Raw genomic sequence first — 19,413 nt, forward strand, 5'->3', positions numbered from 1 at the left:
CAATTTTCACACTGACCACTAAGCTTAATACATGTCCTATTCTGTAGAGAATACTTTTCCGTAGTCACCTATATATAGATAAATTAGGATCCACTATTCAAAATGGGAGTTCACAGCTCACTTCCTCCTCCTTCCTACGCAATGGTTTCTTCAGTGATCATAGAGCATGCCTAGAACACTCTTCGATAGAGGACAATGGATCTGCTCTTGTCCATTGTGTCTCTAGACTCAGAGGCTTCTGTAAAGCATATCTCTGAATACTGTTAACTTTTTTAACGAAACAAGGACCGCTTTCCATTCAGCACAGAAAGCGAACACAAACTATTCTACAAGTGTCTCAACTTTTGCAGATTACTTTCAAACCTTCTGTTTCTAGAGCCGAAGTGCATTGCTATCGTAATCGCAAGAAAAAGGCAATTAAAGATGGCCGACTATACTACCTCTTAGGCCCAATGTCCACAAGCGGGTCTGATTCTGTGCAGGGGGATCCTGTATGGAATCCCGGACTGCCAGCAGCCAGTGATCCCTGCGTATCTGTATTTCCCCAGCAGCGGCGTTCACGCTGCTTGGCATGCGCAGTAGTTTTTGTTTTGTTTTTTTTGTAATCTCCTGCTTTGGACGGCTTCCTTTGACTTCAATGGAAGCCGTCCATTCGGGACCGCACAAAAATGGAGCATGCTCCGATTTTGTTTTCCGGGCCGAAAGTCCCGCAAAACAAATCCACATGCTTTAATTAATTTGTGGACGCCCATGCTTCCTATGGGCGGCTTGATTTGCGGATTCCGCAAACCAAACTAGCCCGTGGACATTGGGCCTTAGAAGTGGAGGCCTGTCCGACAAAGAAAGTGCCAAGAAAACCAAGGTGGCAGTCAGTACATTTTCCTATATAGTCAAAAGGCACTTGGCAACTGGGGAAAACTCTGACAGGAAGAGGTCTGGCACAGCAAAAGGCAATACAAAATCCGGTGACAAGTGTTAAAGAGTCAACAGTTTGCTCAATTGGCACCTTAAAGGGGTTGTCCCGCGAAAGCAAGTGGGGTTCAGCACTTCTGTATGGCCATATTAATGCACTTTGTAATGTACATTGTGCATTAATTATGAGCCATACAGAAGTTATAAGAAGTTTTTCACTTACCTGCTCCGTTGCTAGCGTCCTCGTTTCCATGGAGCCCGCCTAATTTTCGGCGTCTAATGGCCAAATTAGACGCGCTTGCGCAGTCCGGGTCTTCTTCTTTTCTCAATGGGGCCGCTCGTGCAGGATGCCGGCTCCGTGTAGCTCCGCCCCGTCACGTGCCGATTCCAGCCAATCAGGAGGCTGGAATCGGCAATGGACCGCACAGAAGCCCTGCGGTCCACCGAGGGAGAAGATCCCGGCGGCCATCTTCAGCAGGTAAGTAAGAAGTCACCGGAGCACGGGGATTCAGGTAAGCGCTGTCCGGTGTTCTTTTTTAACCCCTGCATCGGGGTTGTCTCGCGCCGAACGGGGGGGGTTTGAAAAAAAAAAAAAAAACCTGTTTCGGCGCGGGACAACCCCTTTAAGGTCTTCTAAAACTTTTGACCGGTAGTATATGCTCTTTTAAAAGGTTGTAGCCTATACATACATGAAAGTATGAGTGTGCACATACATTTATATGCTAAGCAATAAAGTGGAAGTCAGAGACCTAGGAGAGAATATCCTCTTTACACAAAAAGGCCAGTTCAAAACTGGTGGTCATGCTGAAATCACAGGACACAACTGATCATAATGATAGGGTTAAAAATTTATGGATGTAACTAAGCTGGGATGATACAAATTACACTACTATAGATTGTCTCACAAAGAGGATGCATCAGATATCGGAGGTATTGAGTGTATCAAGAATAAAAGTTTTATATGTGTGATTGTAACATTGATATAAGGAAGTCTAGTTTCATTGTTCACGACACCACTGCAAACAGGCAACAGTGAGTGGGGAGTCAAAGACAGGACACGTCATGGGTGCCGTGAGGCCAAATGTCCCTCAACCAAGCACCTGAAAAGGCCCTGTAATGATGGTGCCACCTGTCTTTAGATGGTGGACAACGAAGCAGTTGGTGCTTCTTGTACTTGTCGCTTGATCAGATGATCCTCGCTACTGGTGGTCTTTCAAGGAAGTCCTAAGTCCCGGTGGCCTTGTGTGCATGCCCTGATGTATCTACTGGTCTCAAGACCTACCAACAGTTTGGTCACAACGGCCCAGGTGGCAAACAATTTGTTGATACGACCATCCAGCTTCTCCCATTCTAATAATGCCACCCTTCTCAAACTCTATAAGGCCTTATGTCCACGGGCACGCACTGTTTCCAAGTGTAGAATCCTGCAGCGGTTTTCACCCGTGCCCGCAGCCATGAGGCCTAAAAAACATTTTCTTAACCTATCCAGAGCCGGTGCGGATCTTCTCCATCCACGGCCGGATCTTCTTTATTCTGCACTGTTGATGCGCTCTGCACCTGAGCAGCATTTATTTATTTAACTTCTGCTTTCCCGCGGATTCGTGGCACGCTCACAGGGTCACCTGCGGTGTGCTATGGATTGGACGGCTCCCATGGAGTGCGGGATCCATTAGCATTCCATGGAGTGCGGGATCCGCAAAAAAATGGAGCATGCTGCAATTTTTTTTCCTTTCCCAGCGCTGGGAAAAAATGACATCCACATAATGCATCCCTATGGACGGTTTGATTTGCAGATCTCCCGCATAAGTTCCCCAAATCAAATCCGCTCGCAGAGATTGGGCCTAACTGGGCAAAATATCTTCAATTGCATCTAGATATAGGTCTAGTAGTCAACAAGCTCTACACAAGCATGTAGGCCTCTGAGAACCTTTTATAGGCTGAGGGTGGAGCCACTTTCAGGGCCTCAGGTGGCAAGACCGTTCATCTAATCACACCACAACTCTATTCATTTACATATCTGCATGCCCGAATTTTGCAGCAAACTGACAACTCCTGCTAGGTGCTTGGATTTTTTTATTTTTTTTTTTACAATAAATATCCATGCTGAGGAAAATGTATTCAGTAGAATTAGGAATAATATCCATGATACAAAGGCGTCAGCTATATCGAATACACCAAATCTGCAGGGCAAACCAACATGGGGGTCTGTCTAGTGTGTTGCCCCACTGGCCTACTGTTTTTCGACACTGGTGGAATTTTTCAAAAACTTCCACAGGCTTTCCTTTTATCCTTAGCGCATGTATTTAAAGTATTTCCCAGTAAACAATATTCCAGTTAAGATGATTGTACAGGCTGGGCCATGGAAAATTAGCTCTGGATCGCATTCTTATAAAAGCTGTCTTAAAGAAAATCTTTATTGCCCACAGCAACCAATCACAGTGCAGCTTTAATTTTACCTCCGTAGTATAAAAAATGAAAACTGTGCTGTGATTGGTTGCTATGGGCAACAGAGTTTTGTTTTTTTTTGTTTTTTTTTTTAAAAGACTGCTTTTATAAGAGTGTGGTGCCAATCTACTTTTCTGTAACCCACCATGTAGATTTTTATGGTAATGATGAGCGAGTGTGAGGCATAATGTGTGGGGGTACATACACATGCATAACCCACCAACCACATCAGGCTAAGATGTCTGTGATTTTATATACAATATAGTATATATTAAAAAAATTACTTTAGACCTGCATATTTCCCCATACTTTTCCACTGAGCCATAGTAAGTGTGTGTATGTATATATAGATGTATAGTTGGATATTACTAATAATTGAATCTTAACTGCTAATTACTAGTGTTGTCTTATAATTTAGAGAGAAACATCTGCAGCATTAAACTTTGACCCCGTATGCCAATTGCCATGTGCCAAATTGAGTGATGGCAAATGAAGTACATTCTCATCATCCACCAGCCAAATGCAACCAGTGGCACTTCCCCGAAAATAAATTACCCGAAATTTGCTGCGCATTCATATTCAATTTCATCACAGCAGATGCTCATTAGTATGTTGTTATTAATTGGTATTCACTTTAGGTTTTGTTTAAAATGAAGATAATAATTAGGTTTTAATTACTGCATCACTCTGAGGAGAAGGGAGTTGTGAAGTGACTGAGAATGCAGAAGTATTTTCACATGACATTGCCTAATTGTATAAAGCATTCAATCATAATTATGATTATGTGTCTGCATACCTAGTTCCTCTATATAGGACTAGATATCTGCTTCCGTTTTTATCTCTTTTGGTCATTGTTTCATCCGTCTGTATCATATGTCTAATATGACGAAGTAGCAAAACAATGTTCCAATGGGTCACTATAACCTCTTTCTCCATCAGTCCTGATTAATATAGCTCTTTAGGAAAATGCGCCGTTTTCCCAGGACCGAACGTTCCCTCCGTTTTTCAGCATTGCGTGTGTACTTTTTAGAGAGGGCACATCAATGATAGCTGAATAAAGGAAAACATTCATTTAAGGAAAATGAGTGCATATATGACAAAGTATTTCAACATTTACTCAAAATGTGAGATTTGTTCTTTTTACCAGGCAACAGCAATTCTATACTTGAGAAGAAAAAAATGGCAGGGAATGAGTCAATTAATGCTTGTTCTAAGTCTTCAGCTTAATCATATTTGACATTGAAAATCTAATAGATTCTTTTGTTTTCACCTATCTTGCTAATTGCAAAATGTGCCAGTGAGCAAATGTACAGGAGGTGCTGATAGAGAGAGAGAGAGGGGGGAAAAAAAAACTATATTACATTTTTCCCTACCCATTTAGGCAGTGACTTTTAATTAGCCCATCTACTAATATGAGGTCGCTAAACTCCATATCTGCTGCTTTATTCCTCCATGTGACTTGCCATTCGTTTTGCTTCAGTTGGCTGGCAAAGGTTGTTGTATATCCATTACTCAGAACCACAGCACTTTGCATTTCTGAATTGACAAGCAGTTATATTGACCTAGCGCTTATTATGGGTCAACAGCTGCGTTAACCAACGGAAGGACTGAGGGGCAATTAAAATGAATTGGCAAAAATATATCTTCCTAATTTACTCCAATTTGTTATTTATGCTAACATTGTATGGCTTCTATGGTGACACTAAACAGAATGGACCCAATAATGGCAATTAACATAAAAATATAATGGCTAATCAAATTGACAGCAACTGTTTCTCATCATCTCGACACACAATACATTATCAAAACAAACTATTATGAAGGAGGTAATTTCAGCGTTCTATTCAACCTGCTGCATGTGTGCAGTCAGGGAGACGTGTACTCGCAATTACGACTGAATCTTAAAAACTAAACAAATAACTTAATCACTGTCCTTTTTTTTTCCGTCTCTCTCCTGATGCTGCAATCAGAATTTTCTAAAAATATATTTACAGTGATACATAATATGAAATTTGTAACACTGTAGAGACAATAAGATGCTTATTGCAGTGGGTCTTGTGGCTCATTTCCGAAGGTGCAAAAGAGCATATTTCTCATTGTCTTTATGCTATGATTTGGAATGGTATAGCTATTTCTGACAGATGTATTAGTTATGCATATTATAAATCACAGAAAAAGGACCTATCGATTCAAAAACGACAGAAGGTGACCAGATTTACTGGTATACCAATACAAAATATAAGGGCAGGTATAGACCCCTCAGCATGTAGACGGGCACATTGCAGTATGGAGGAGCATTACACAGGTACAATATACTGATGAACAATCCCTGGCACACCTGCCACATATTAGGGGGGGATGACTGCTTAGTAGTATACTTGTGGGTTGCCTTGTACCTCAAAAGTGAACCACACTGGCTCTGACACCCCGGACCCCCTCAATACATGGTAGTGTGTGAGCGTTTGTTTATCAATATATTGCACCTGTGCAATGCCCCTCCATACAGCAATGTGCCTGCCTACATGCTGAGGTATGTGGTGTCTATACACGCCTTTGTATTCTCTCTCTGATTTACAGTGACATCCATAAATCTTAGATGGCGACCATACTCGCTGGTATACAATCAGCAGACGTCCATCAAGACATCATTTAGTCAAGTGTAGTCAAGGACCACATATACTATTGGAGACTTAAAGGGGTTGTCCCGCGCCGAAACGGCTTTTTTTTTTTTTTTTTCAATAGGCCCCCCATTCGGCGTGAGACAAACACAAGGGATGGGTTAAAAAAAAATAAAAAGTTTAGTACTTACCCGAATCCCCGCTCTGCGGCGACTTCTTACTTACCTTACCAAGATGGCCGCCGGGATCTTCACCCACGATGCACCGCGGGTCTTCTCCCATGGTGCACCGTGGGCTCTGTGCGGTCCATTGCTGATTCCAGCCTCCTGTTTGGCTGGAATCGGCACACGTGATGGGGCGGAGCTACGCGATGACGCGTAGAAGGGGGTGGAGCCAGAACGCCGCTCGTGCCGAGACCCAAGAGAAGGGAGAAGACCCTTCTGCGCAAGTGCGTCTAATCGGGAGATTAGACGCTGAAATTAGACGGCACCATGGAGACGGGGACGCTAGCAACGGAGCAGGTAAGTGAATAACTTCTGTATGGCTCATATTTAATGCACAATGTACATTACAAAGTGCATTAATATGGCCATACAGAAGTGCTGAACCCCACTTGCTTTCTCGGGACAACCCCGTTAAGGCTACGTTCACACAGGTCCGCTGCGGAATTTTGATAAACTGCCCTGAAATCCGTAAGACATAGAGTTGCTGTATGTTGTAGATTTCATGGTGGTTTTCTTGGCTAATGGTGCGTTTTTTTATTTTTTCTTCCTGGAGCAGCTTCCCTGCAACATTTCAAATCTACACCTCAAGCTCAATTACACAGCAGATATTTTCTGCTACGTGTAGACAAATCACTAAAACTCATTCATTTGGCTAGGATTTCGAAACACTGTGGATTGTACACTGAGCATTCCACCGCTTATCCGTCCTTCCAATGTGAACATAGCCTTAGGCTTCCCCAGGCAGACGTCTGGAGCCTACTGGTGCAATCGCCCTCCGCAGCATTTTCTTGAAGTATGTGCAGGATGTAGAGTGAAGGAGGAGATGTGAACAGAACTTTACCTAAGAGGTGATTTAATAGTGTAGATAGTGTAGCCCTATTTAAGGGGGTTTCCAGGACTAGAATATTGTTGACCTATCATCAGGGTAACAGCAAAGGAGAAAAGCCGACTCCTTAAAAACACTTCCGTCTTCTGTCTTCTTTTATTAGAAGTGTTTTTAAGGAGCCGGCTTTTCTCTTTTGTTGTTGCTATTCAAGCTGTTTGACTCCCGGTCAGCCTGAGCACCTGAAAACCTTTAAGCCAAACCGGGGTAAATATTACCTACTGACCAGATGAAGAGAACATTGTGTTATGTGTTTTGGAATCTATCATCCAGGTAGGTCACCAATATCCGACCAGTGGAAATCTGCAGGCCGCACCTCCACCAATCAGCTGTTTGAGATGCACCACACCCTCTTCTCACATCAGTGATGTCACATTCATTCTTCACATTGCCTTTCAGAAGCTCCGTTCAATTCAAGTGAATGGGATTGAGCTGCTCGCTATATCGGGCACATCTCTTCAAAATGTACAGCACTGTACCAGGTATGCAGTGAAGGCTGTGGCGCTTGTGAGCACTGCAACCTCTTCCAAGACTAGATTGGCAGGATCCCGTCCAGTGGACCCCCAACAATGTAATATTGGTCCTGAGGATAGGACAGCAATATACAACTACTAGAAAACCCCTTTTTTAAATGCTTTATGAAAGCACTAAAGTCATGGGTGGCATGTTAGTGTTGTCACTCAATGTCTTCACTTAAGACCTGATGTGACACTGCATGCGTATAGTACTAGATATTAGATATTGTGTTTCCATGACGTCACAATGGAAAATGTGTCACCCACAGTCGCACTGTTTGCATAGAATGTTGTAGGACTATATAGTGCTTATTCACTCGCTCTCGGGTGACTCTTCAGAATAAGCTGCCTAGGGCTAATTTCACACAGGCAAGTGTGATATCGGGCCGTGAAACTCTGCCAGATATCACTCTCGGGAATGTGCGATTTCTCCGTGGATGCAAAACGTTTATCTGTTAAAAATGCCTAGCATCACTTCAAGGAAGTAGTGATCCTCTGGCGCGGCTGAAAGCCACACTGGATAATTGTCAATTTTTTTTTCCATTACTTTCAGTGGGAAACATCGCGCTAGTGTGCACCTTGCATGCTATGCGATGTGTCTGCCGGTCCCATTGAAAACAATGAGCGATGCGTTCCGAGGGAAATCCCAAAGATAGGGCATGTTGCGATATTTTACTGCGATGCAGGGAAAAAAATCAGCCATGTATATGACCCCATTCAAAAGAATTTGGTGTGTCTTGCATTGCATTTTCTTGGCCGTGTGTATGTATGTAATGTGTTTTTTTGTTTTTTTTTATTCTGTTTCTTTGCTCCAACAATAGAACAGAGATAGAAGGCCCTAACGGAGCTCTCACATAAGTGTGAATTTGCCCTAATACATAAGCACAAGTTTGAATAAACCGCAGTGCTTATTTAAAGTGAACTTGTCATGTGCCTAAGCACCATATACTACTGTATAGTGCTGTTAGAGCAGGTAACAGCTAGCAGGGGGCTGTATTTTATACTCTCCCACTTTCTGGTTTCCATAATGCCCACCGCTGAAGTCCACACGTCAGATGTAAATCCAACTTTTCAGAGTCCTGTGCATGCGCTCTGCTCTACAAGTCTATGAGAGAGTGCGCACATGGGACTCCTGAAAAGAGTCAGATTTTTGGCCGGTGCGCGGTCTTCAGCGCCGGGCATCACAAGAAGCGGCTAAGTATAAACAATACGGAACCCAGCTCCTGGTCACCTGCCCTAACAGTGCCATAAGATAGTTCATGGTGCTTTAGGCAAGTGAGGGATTCCCTTTTCAGGTTAAGCAGTAGATTTACAGGTATTAAAGCTATAAGTAACTATATTTTCTTTTCCAACACAATATTAAAAAAATGACTCGAGTGGCAATGACTGGATGTCACACAAATTATCATATATAATCAGATATTTCTGTAGAACTGAAGATAAATATGTATCTTCCTAATTATGTTCATTAAAGGCTATTTGAAGATATATTATTTTGGTGTGGATATTTTTTAATTAAATGCTTGAGTTTAAGTGTCAATAGTAGATCTGTCAGTGAAGCTGGACTGGCAGCTTAGTTTCCCTCTGCTCTTTCCTCTCCTGCACACCTTTTCAGCTAATTTACGACCACAACAAAGTTGTGAGCCACCAGTCCCGGCTCACTAATGTAACTTCTATGGATACTTGGGGTCCTTTTAGAACAGACCATTGAATCGTTGGAACAAACAAATAAGTAACTTGCTTTTAAACGCTTTCCATTTACATGCACAGATCATCGTTTACATTTTTCATTCAGCTTGTTCAGTCCATCGTTTTGTTGCTAAGGGGGAAATACCTGGCAATGCTTTGTGAACGACTGAACGATCCGCTTTTACATGCAGCGAATGGCAAAGGACGAACAATAATTTTTATGCCTGCATAAAATGAAAGACGAATAATAAGCAAACTAATCATCATTCAATCGCTGGCAATGATTACACTGATTCTCATTCATTTTTGCACGACTCATCGATTATTTGAACAATAATCGGTTTGTGAAAAGGGGCCCTTAAGGTCCATTTACACGGGACCAATGTCAGGCAAACTGTGCCCGACACTCATCCCTGTGTCTCCGTGCATGGGCGCTTGCAGAGCCGACTGGGTAACGGAGCGGCCAGCAGGGGGGCAGGGCAGTACAGGAGAGTTCTCTCCTCTCGTTCCCCCTCCCCTCTCCAGTTAGATAACACAGCGGCTGTTCACTACTGAACGGCCGCAGTTTAAAATGAGCGATGAACTCATCGCTGATCTTTTATGCTGCATAAACGATGGATGATGAGCTCATTGTGCAGTTTAATAGTGAACTGATGCTTTGTTATCTCAATGGAGGGGGCGGGGGAGCGAGAGGAGAGAAATCTCCTGCACTGCTCCGCCCCCCTGCTGTCCGCTCCGTGAATCAGCCTGCTCTGCTAGCAGAGGGGGAACAGGGACGAGTGTCAGGCATCGTTTGCCCGACATTCGTCCTGTGTAAAGGGACCTTTAAACTGCGGTTTCTATTTCGAATGATATTTAGAAGCTGTAGAAGACAAACTGCAACATTCTTAATGAAACCTTATTGCAAAAATGATTAGCAGTTCAAAATGCATGTGTATTAATGGAAGAAAATTGCCCCAAGGGTGTCCATAGCATTTAACCCTTTGCAATCCAATATTGGATTCAGGGTTTCCTAGGGGGCTTTCTGTTTCTGCTGTTTTACAATGCCGCCACCTGCTGGCTAGAGCCAGTATTGCAGTATGGGACATGCCGGAGAGGCCCCTAACAACAGAGCGGCCAGTAATATACAGTAAGAATACCCTGCCGGACATCGGAGCTGTACAGCCTTCAATCAGAATGTCTTTAGACGTCAGACAGTGGATTGGAAAGGGTTAAACGGTACAGTATCCAGAATTATGTAATAATGTTAATAAAGTAAAACCTCCAGCAAGTATTAGGAGCTCCATAGGCTAATTGGCTCGCTGTTTTTTTTTGCCTTCCTCTGGACCAACAAGGGGGAGATTAAAACAGGCTGAACTAGACGGACATTGTCTTCATTCACTATGTTACTATTAGTGCTAGCTGTAATAAAGCCGTAGTGTTTTATCTACCTCTTAGAATGCATTTAAACAGAACTTGCACTGCAGCTAAGTTTTGCTTACAAATAGCACTGGTTATCAGCGTGGTATCTCAATTTTGCAAGGCATTATGGATTTACCTTGTATTGAAAAACTTATTAAAGGGCAGTTGAGGGGGGGGAGGCACAATATGAAGTTTAAATGTTTTTTACTTCCAGCTGAACATCAGGAAATGTGTCCCTTTTGAAACGTTAATATTAAAAAGATGTAAGCTGCATATAGTGGCATTAATAATCTGTGCAAATTGTATCTAGAAAAATTACTACATGATCTTTTGAAAATACAAAATTGTCATTGGAATAATGAATTTTGTTTTAGGTAAGATTGCATTCTATCAGCCCTGGAATAAATGTGAATGTTATTGTGATGGGAGAATTGCTTTTTATATTGTGTTACACATTGTTCTTTGCCAGTTAGACATTGACGATGCGCTCTTTGGTTATTTTGCAGTATCCTGAGAAGACCTTGTACACCCAGCTATGTTTCTATCGATTCATCTTTGACTGGGATTATGCACTGGAAAAGGTGGTTTCAGAACAGGAAAAAGGTAAGGACGCATGAGATCCATCGGCGTTAGAGGGAGTCTGTCAGCTGGACTTGCTGTCCAAATTGTAGGCAGCGTGTTATAGAGCAGGATGAGATGAGCAGATTGATATATAATTTTATAGGAAAAGATGTCACTATAACTTGTATTTTATTTTAATTCTCTGCTCATTTTCAGTTAAACAGTCCAATGGGCGGTCCTATCGGTGATTGACAGTTATCTGTGTATCACTGTACACATGGGCAGCTGTCAATCACTGATAGGACCGCCTATTAGACTGCTGACCTCAGAAGGAGCAGAGAATGAAACAAATAAAATGCAAGTAAGGCCGAATGCACGCGGCCGAGTGAGATCCCGCAGTGGCTGGTTGGTGACCCCTGCGTACCTGTCCAGATTTTTCATAATCTGTATTGTGGATGTGCCGGCCGGTGCACATGCTCAGTACAGATTATGCCGCACTGTCGCTAAGTGATGACGTGGATCCCGTGACCTTTCCACAGTGATGATTGTGGAAAGGCCACAAGTTGGACGGCTTCTATTGACTTCAATGGAAGCCATCCGCGCTGAAATAGAACGTTCTGCCATTCTCCCTCCGCGAGCGGAAAATCACAATTGGTTTCTGCTCGTGGACAGGAAAAAGTTATTTTCAATAGCATGTTATGGGCAGGATTTGCTGAAGAATCCGGATGCAGAAGCCCACTCCGGATTCCGCAATGCAAATACGTCCGTGTGCATTTGGCCATTTCTATAAAACTATGTATCAATCTGCTCAGTTCATGATACCTGCAGGTTGGACAACACATTCGAGTAGACAAGCAGTAGCAATTTGTGTACTATAACATATTGCTAAGTCAGGCTTATTCCCTTGCTACTAGTTATGTAGTGTATGCCTTAAAATTTATAGGCCTGTATTACTAAACTCATTAAGTGGAAGTGTAATAACTTAAAGCATATCCAGTCAGTTGGTCAGTTATATACTTGATTTGAGACATTTATAAGGGATCCCATGGGGGTGGCTTGAGCCACGTTTGTAGTATAATCATTAACCCCTTAAGGACACTTTTTTGCTTTTATTTGTCCATCACCGCAGCTGTCTGAGGACTTGGTTTTTTTGTGTGACAAGTTGTATTTCTCAATTATACTATTTAATGTACCATATAATGTACTGAAAAGCTTTTACCATTTTCTAAGTGGAGTGAAATCTTATTTCCGCTCTTTGGGAGGGTCTTGTTTTTATAGTGTACTTTCTGTGGCAAATAGAACTTTATTCTCTGTCAGTACGATTCTGACAATACCAAGTTATTTCATATTTCTAGAGACATAGTTGTGTAAGAGTCCGTTATTGCAGGACTCGCAATGACCAAAAATAGCACAATTCTGGTGTGTGTGGTTTTTTTGAGGTTTTTTTTTTTAACATTCAACATGCGGGACAAATAGTGTTTTGTGGTTTTTTTTTAATCAAACTTTTAACCCATTCCCGCTGCAGGGCGTAAGTTTACGTCCTGGGAGCGGGGTACTTCCCGCAACAGGGCGTAAACTTACGTCCTGGAGATAGCGCGGGATCACATATGACCCAGCGCTATCCCGCAGCGGGAGCCGGCTGTCAGTCACAGCCGGCGTCTCGCTGCAGCAGCGGGGGGCATCGGAGATGCGCCCGCCACTTTTAACCCCTTCCCTGCTGCGATCTAAGTAGATCGCGGCAGAGGAAGAGTTAACAGCGGGAGCGCGGCTCCCTCTGTGTCTCCGGCCGGAACTCGCGATGTCATCGCAAGAGCCCGGCCTGTCACCATGGCAACAGGACGCCAGACACTGGCGTCCTGTATTGCCTATGCCTGAGATCGCTGTATGAGCGATAAGGCATGGGAGAGCAGTAGCTCTGCCATGCCTTATGACAGCGATCATCAGGGCAGTGATTAAAGTCCCTCAGAGGGACACAAACAGTGTAAAAAAAAGAAAGATTTAAAAAATGAATTAAAAAAATGTATAAAAAAGAGTAAAAAAACCATTTTTTATGCTTTTTCTCAGATTAGCATAAAAAAAGGTAAAAAAAAAAGAAAACCCCACATATTTGGTATTGTCGCGTCCGTAACGATGCGTACAATAAGTTGCACATGCTTTTGACTGTGCACCGAAAAGAACGCTAAAAAAAAAGCTAAACAACTAAGGCAAAATGCTCATTTTTAGCATTTTGCCTCACTAAAAACGCAATAAAAGTGATCAAAAAAGTCGTATGTACGCCAAAATGGTACCAATAAAATCTACAGCTCGTCTCGCAAAAAATAAGCCGTCATAGAGCTCTGTACATCAAAAAATAAAAAAGTTACGTGACTTTGAATGCAGCAATTTAGAATAGAAAAAAGATTTCCAAAAAAAAGGGTTTTTATTGCAGAAAAGTGGGAAAACCTAAAAAAAAAGTTAGAATTTTGGTATCGTTGTAACCGTACCGGTCTGCAGAAAAAATGGAAAGTCTCATTTATGCTGCATGATTAACGGTGTAAAAAAAAAAAAAAACATCTATGGCAGAATTGATGCGTTTTCTCTCTCTGCTATCATTAAAAAAAAAAAAAAAAAAAAATTTACAATATAGTCTATGTACCCAAAATTGGCATCGATAAAAACTACAGTGTGCCACGCAAAAAACAAGCCCTTATACGGCCGCGTCCACGGAAAAATAAAAAAGTTATGGCTTTTGAAAAATGGAGATGGAAAAATACCAAAAAATCGCTTGGTCCTCAACGCCAAAATCGATTCCAAATGTTTTTTTATTTTTATTTTTATTATAAATATGAGAAAAGGGGTTTTGTTTTTAGATTTTATTTTTTCTAGTTTTTTTTCTTTTTTTTTACACCTTTTTAATTTTTCTTTAGTTTCTTTGAACTTGCAATCCATAGTAGTATTATCATAGTGCGATCTGACAGGCATTCTGTCAAGCAACGCCACAAGCAGGGACTTCTGAAGGCCCCAGGCAGCCATGGCACCCAAACAGCAGCTTGCTATTGTATCGTAGGGGACCGTTCAGGAATCCAGAGCTTTGATCAGGGGATTTAAATATGGCTATTAGAGCTGATAGTGGAATTTAAAGGGTCAACAGCCACGATCAGCGTTCATGCTGATTGCGGCTGTTGCCAGCAGGTGTCGGCTGTAAGAAATGGCTGGCACGCGCATTGTATCAAGCGGGTTCAGCTCCTAATGCCCATCCATACAAACGTCCTATGACATTAAGAGGTTAAAATACTGTACTTGAGTTCATTGTTTTCCATATGAAAGCTAGTTGCCTATTTTATAGATACCCCACCCCCCTTTTTCTTTTTGGTTAAAGAATTGATTATCACGCTTTTTTCAGTATATTTACAGGAGCAATAACAAGGAAAGAAAAGCAAAACCTAGGTACACAGGGGCTTATTTACTATTCAAAGTACAGCAGTTTTGTGAAACAACGATGCTTGAGCCACATTTATTATTTTGTATTTAGACACTTTCACACAATTTTTACAACTTGTTTGAAAAGGAGTGGCCTAAATTTTGCCAAATTCACGCAAATTGCACCAAAAGTGTGGCAAAATTTTAGGCATAAACTAAGCCAACTAATAGGGGTTCTAAACTGAGACTATGCAGTCTTTACATTTGACAGATTTATCATTCAGTGACTAGATAGTCTAAGTTTGTACAGTCTTAACTTTTAGACAGTACTAGTAAATACCACCTTTCCCCGAAAATAAGACACTGTCTTATTTTTATTTTATTTTTTTGCCCCAAAAAGGGCACAGAGTCTTATTTTCGGTAGGCCTTTCACTTACCTGGTCCGTGGCGTCCCGATTCCTCCCAATGGTGTCCGCCGGCAGCGCAGCGTCCTCCTGGTCTCACAGATGCCTTCTGCTGGCGAAGGGGCTTTAAATACTCCTCCAGCAAAGCGAGCGCTGTGATTGGCTGCCACCGCTCGATCAGCCAATCACAGCCGGCACTCAATGAGCCAATCACAGCCATTCAGTAATGTCATTGAAATGGTCATTGGTATTCAAAGCCCCGTCGCCAGCAGAAGGCAGCTGTGAGATGGAGGACGACACCGCCGGGACACTACCGCCGCGGACCATGTGAGGTTTTTTTTTTTTTAGTGGGGCACCGAGATAGGTCCTATTTTCGGGGGAGGCCTGATATTTCAAGCCTCCCCTGAAAAACCTCTTACTATCGGCGTAGGACCTATTTTCTGGGAAACACGGTAAGCCCTATAGGCTTGTGTGAGGAGTATGTATATACATCATAGTAAAAAGGCTTGATGAGGTAGAGCTATTTAGTATGTTTAATGTCCCCATGATATCTTGGGCAACTTGATTGTATGAACAATACATTTGAAAGAACATCTTTGGCATAATAAAAACAATTTAAAGAGAAACAAAAGGAAGAAGAAATAACATATCCAGATATAACTAGGTGATCATATTTGGAATGGTATGGTTCGGGGAGGTGGGGATTAAAGTAATTTATCAGCACCTAATCATAGAATCGTAGAGTTGGAAGCAACTTCCAGGGTCATCTGGTCCAACCCCTTGCTCAGTGCAGGATTTACGAAGTCATCGCAGACAAATATTTGTCCAGCCTTTTTTTGAACACTTCCATTGAAGGAGAACTCACCACCTCCTGAGGTAACCTGTTCCTCTCATTGATCACCCTCACTGTCAGAAAGATTTTTCTAATACCTAATTTGTGTCTCCTCCCTTTCAGTTTCATCCCATTGCTTCTAGTCTTTCCTTGCACAAATGAGAATAGGGCTGATCCCTCTGCACTGTGACAGCCCTTCAGATATTTGTAGACAGCTATTAAGTCTCCTCTCAGCCTTCTTTTTTGAGAGCTAAACATTCCCAGATCCTTTAACCGTTCCTCATAGAACATGATTTGCAGACAGCTCACCATCTTGGTAACTTTTCTCTGAGCTTGCACAGTATTCCAGATGAGGTCTGACTAAGGAAGAGTAGAGGGGGATAATAACCTCACATAATTATGTATGTAAGGAGTATACCCAGACTTTCCAGACACTAATTTCGGAAGGGAGTGTTTACTACGAGCTATCATGTATTCATATATGTAACTGGTTTTTATAAATCTGATGATTTCTGATGGAGAATGTCTGTTGTCCTCCTTATTCTAGCTAGAGGAGAGGGTGTAGCCTAAAGGCTTATGACACAACACTCTTCCAAAATCTGAAGGGAAATAGTCTATGCATAATTCTAGAATGGAAAAGCAAGGGGTTACTCTTAGGGGAATTCCAAACACTGTATTCGAAATAGGAATTTAAAGTGGGCTTCATGGTGATTCGCACAAAAGTTAGGCTGCGTGCACACTACTGGGACGGATTCTGGATGTGGGATCCTGCAGCAGAATCCGAACCTGTGCCCAGCCAGTGACCTGTCTGGATTCTTCTTATTCTGTACTGTGGATGTGCCAGCTGATTATACCGCGCTGTTCCTAGACATAACCTGTGTGATGTGGATACAGATTACGTGGATCCCGCAACCTTTCCGCAATGATGATTGCGGAAGGGCCGCGGGTCGGATGGCTTCCATTGACTTCAATGGAAGTCGTCTGCACTGGATCCACCTAGAAATAGAGCATGTTGCGATTTCCTTCGAAGGCATTTGCTGTGGAATTCGGAGGCGGACGCCGACTCCGAATTTCACAATGCAAATCTGGCTGTGTGCAGGCGGCCTTAATGTACAGCGGTACATAGAGCCTGAAGGTCTTTAGGCCACTTGGAGATATGTGAGAACGTCTGGTAGAATGGGTACGTCTGTCAATGAGGACTAAAATGTGTATGTACCTTCTTGAAGGGTGCTAGTGCTGTGTAAATAGGAGTACAAAGGAAAGGGCGGATCTGTAAAAAATGTATTAAATTCAGATCCTTACAATACCCCAATATTACCATAACACAGATATCCAAGGTAATGTTTAATATAAATATTTGCTTTATATGGGTTGTCTGATTGTAAACTATTGATGGTCCATGTGCAGGATAGTCCATCAATAGCAGATCGGCAAGGTTGTGCCTCTCAGGATCCCGGACTATCATCTGTTCGCTGGGCCATTGTGCTCATGTATTTGAGCTGATTTCTGCAGGAAGCAGACAGCTCCGTTCCCACTGCTGGCTTAGTATTGCAGACTAAGTTCCCATTGAAGTGAATGATAACTTTGCCTGTATTACCAAGCTTGGCCACTGCAGTGGGAATGGAGCAATCTACATCCTGCAGAAATCCTCTAAGTGCATGAACGCATTCGCCCTGCAAACAGCTGATCGGGGCAGTGGTGCCTGGCGGAAGACTCCCGCCAGTCTACTAAGAATAGGCCATAAGTAGTTTACAACTGCTAGTGCATCAGTAGCCTAAGACATTATGTGATGCTTTGATTGGCCAGCCCTGCTCAGGCAAGCAGCTTTTGCCAGTCATGAAGCAGCATGCACTGTCTGACTACAGTGGGCATAGAGTAGTGACAGAAACACCACGGCTGTGTAGGATGTACAGTACAAAAAGAGGCCCAATATATGCACACTACCCCCTACCTCCTTCTCCCCCCCCCCCCCCCCCCCATATGCCTATTGGCAGGTCCTTACTATGTAAATCAAGGAACCTGCAAATCCGTATCTGTAGGGGGGAGGGTCGGGGATATAGGAATATGCATGAGATTCATAGGACTCCTCTCCAGCCATGCAAAGTTTGAAAAAGTAAGATTTGCACAACCACTAAACCAATTGGTATGAGTGACAGACCGCTGATATCCGTTTGTCTGCCCCTGTACCCTGCTACCGGCAGATTGAGGAACCGGACTTCGCTTAAAGCTGCAGGTATGGAGTAGATATTGTTGTATTTGCAGGTTTGGAGCCCCATATGATCTCCATGATGACTATGTACCTGAAAGAAATCTGAATTGGTCGTGTCAGAATAATCTCTCAGTAGTCTGAATACAATGTTCATGCGGCGTCTCATTTGATTTCTTTTGTAGTCTAGAGTGCAATATATCAGTTGTATATGCCTAGTGTATACGTTGGGAGATTTGCCGGTGCATTCAGTGCATTGTTAGCAGTCGTAGAGAAATGTTAACCTTCAGTGATTTAAAGATTCCTAACGTGTCCTGAAAGCAACATGAACCATAAAAGAATAGTGTTAGATTTCATTAAAGGGGTTCTGTCATTACAATCTGTATTTTTTTTCTCCAGTAAATCTGCCCTGCCGGTACAGGATGTTGTTAATAACACATACAAAACGTTTTTTTCAGAAGTAGTACTTACCTAGGCTCCATTTTTCACCTCCATGGTCTGTTTACATCTTCAGCCCCTCCTGCTAGAAGGTCATCTCCCAGCACCCCTTGCTGTGCTGACCACTTCCGCCCTCACAAAGCTACTTCCGCCCATCCAGTGATCCAGTGCAGTGATTGGAGCTGTGCAGTCCACCAAAATCTGCTAGTGTTTCTCCCTGCCTCTGTCCCTGAACACCCAACACTTCCCAAGGGCTTCCAGATCTTCCTTACAATCTTTGGCTGATTTTACATAAGTGAGCACTATTTCAGTCCAAGTAACTCAGACCAACTTTTCGCAAGGCAAATATGCAAGTGCATATATACATATATACAAACACACATACATATACTCACACACACATAGATATATGTATGTATATGCTTGTATATACACAAGCAGAGAGATGGGTAGCCGCAGAGACGCAGATAGAGATACACACACACACACTAGATATTTATAAAACATTATATATATATATATATATATATATATATATATATATATATATATGTGAGTACACATACATACATATATGCTGTCCTTGTCTGCAGGGGGGGGAGGATGGAAGAGCCAGGAGCAGGAACTGAGCTCCCGCCCCCTCACCACTATTTGCAATGGGAGGGGAGGAGCGGGGGCGGAGCTAAGCGGGCGACTTAGCTCCGCCCCCGTCTCGCCCCCTCCTATTGCAAATAGTGCAGAGGGGCAGAGAGGAGGCAGAGAGGGGGCGGGAGCTCAGTTCCTGCTCCTGGCTCTTCCATCCTCCCCCCTGCAGACAAGGATCTGCCCTGCTGATGCTCTGCTCTCCGTCCCCTGTTGTCATGCTCCCCTGCGGTGCTGTAGCCTC

At 42.8% G+C, this 19,413-nt stretch overlaps 1 protein-coding gene across 1 annotated transcript in view; it reads left to right on the forward strand.

Moving 5' to 3' along the window:
• Positions 1–19,413, forward strand: part of POLA1 (DNA polymerase alpha 1, catalytic subunit) — a 278,247-nt gene that overhangs the window by 219,074 nt on the left and 39,760 nt on the right. Inside the window, exon 35 of the mRNA XM_066599857.1 lies at positions 11,194–11,290. Within this exon, the coding sequence (XP_066455954.1) occupies positions 11,194–11,290 (97 nt within the window). The remainder of the gene's footprint in view (positions 1–11,193; positions 11,291–19,413) is intronic.

The sequence above is a fragment of the Eleutherodactylus coqui genome, chromosome 4 (assembly GCF_035609145.1).
Source record: "Eleutherodactylus coqui strain aEleCoq1 chromosome 4, aEleCoq1.hap1, whole genome shotgun sequence".
NCBI classification, from domain to species: Eukaryota; Metazoa; Chordata; class Amphibia; order Anura; family Eleutherodactylidae; genus Eleutherodactylus; species Eleutherodactylus coqui.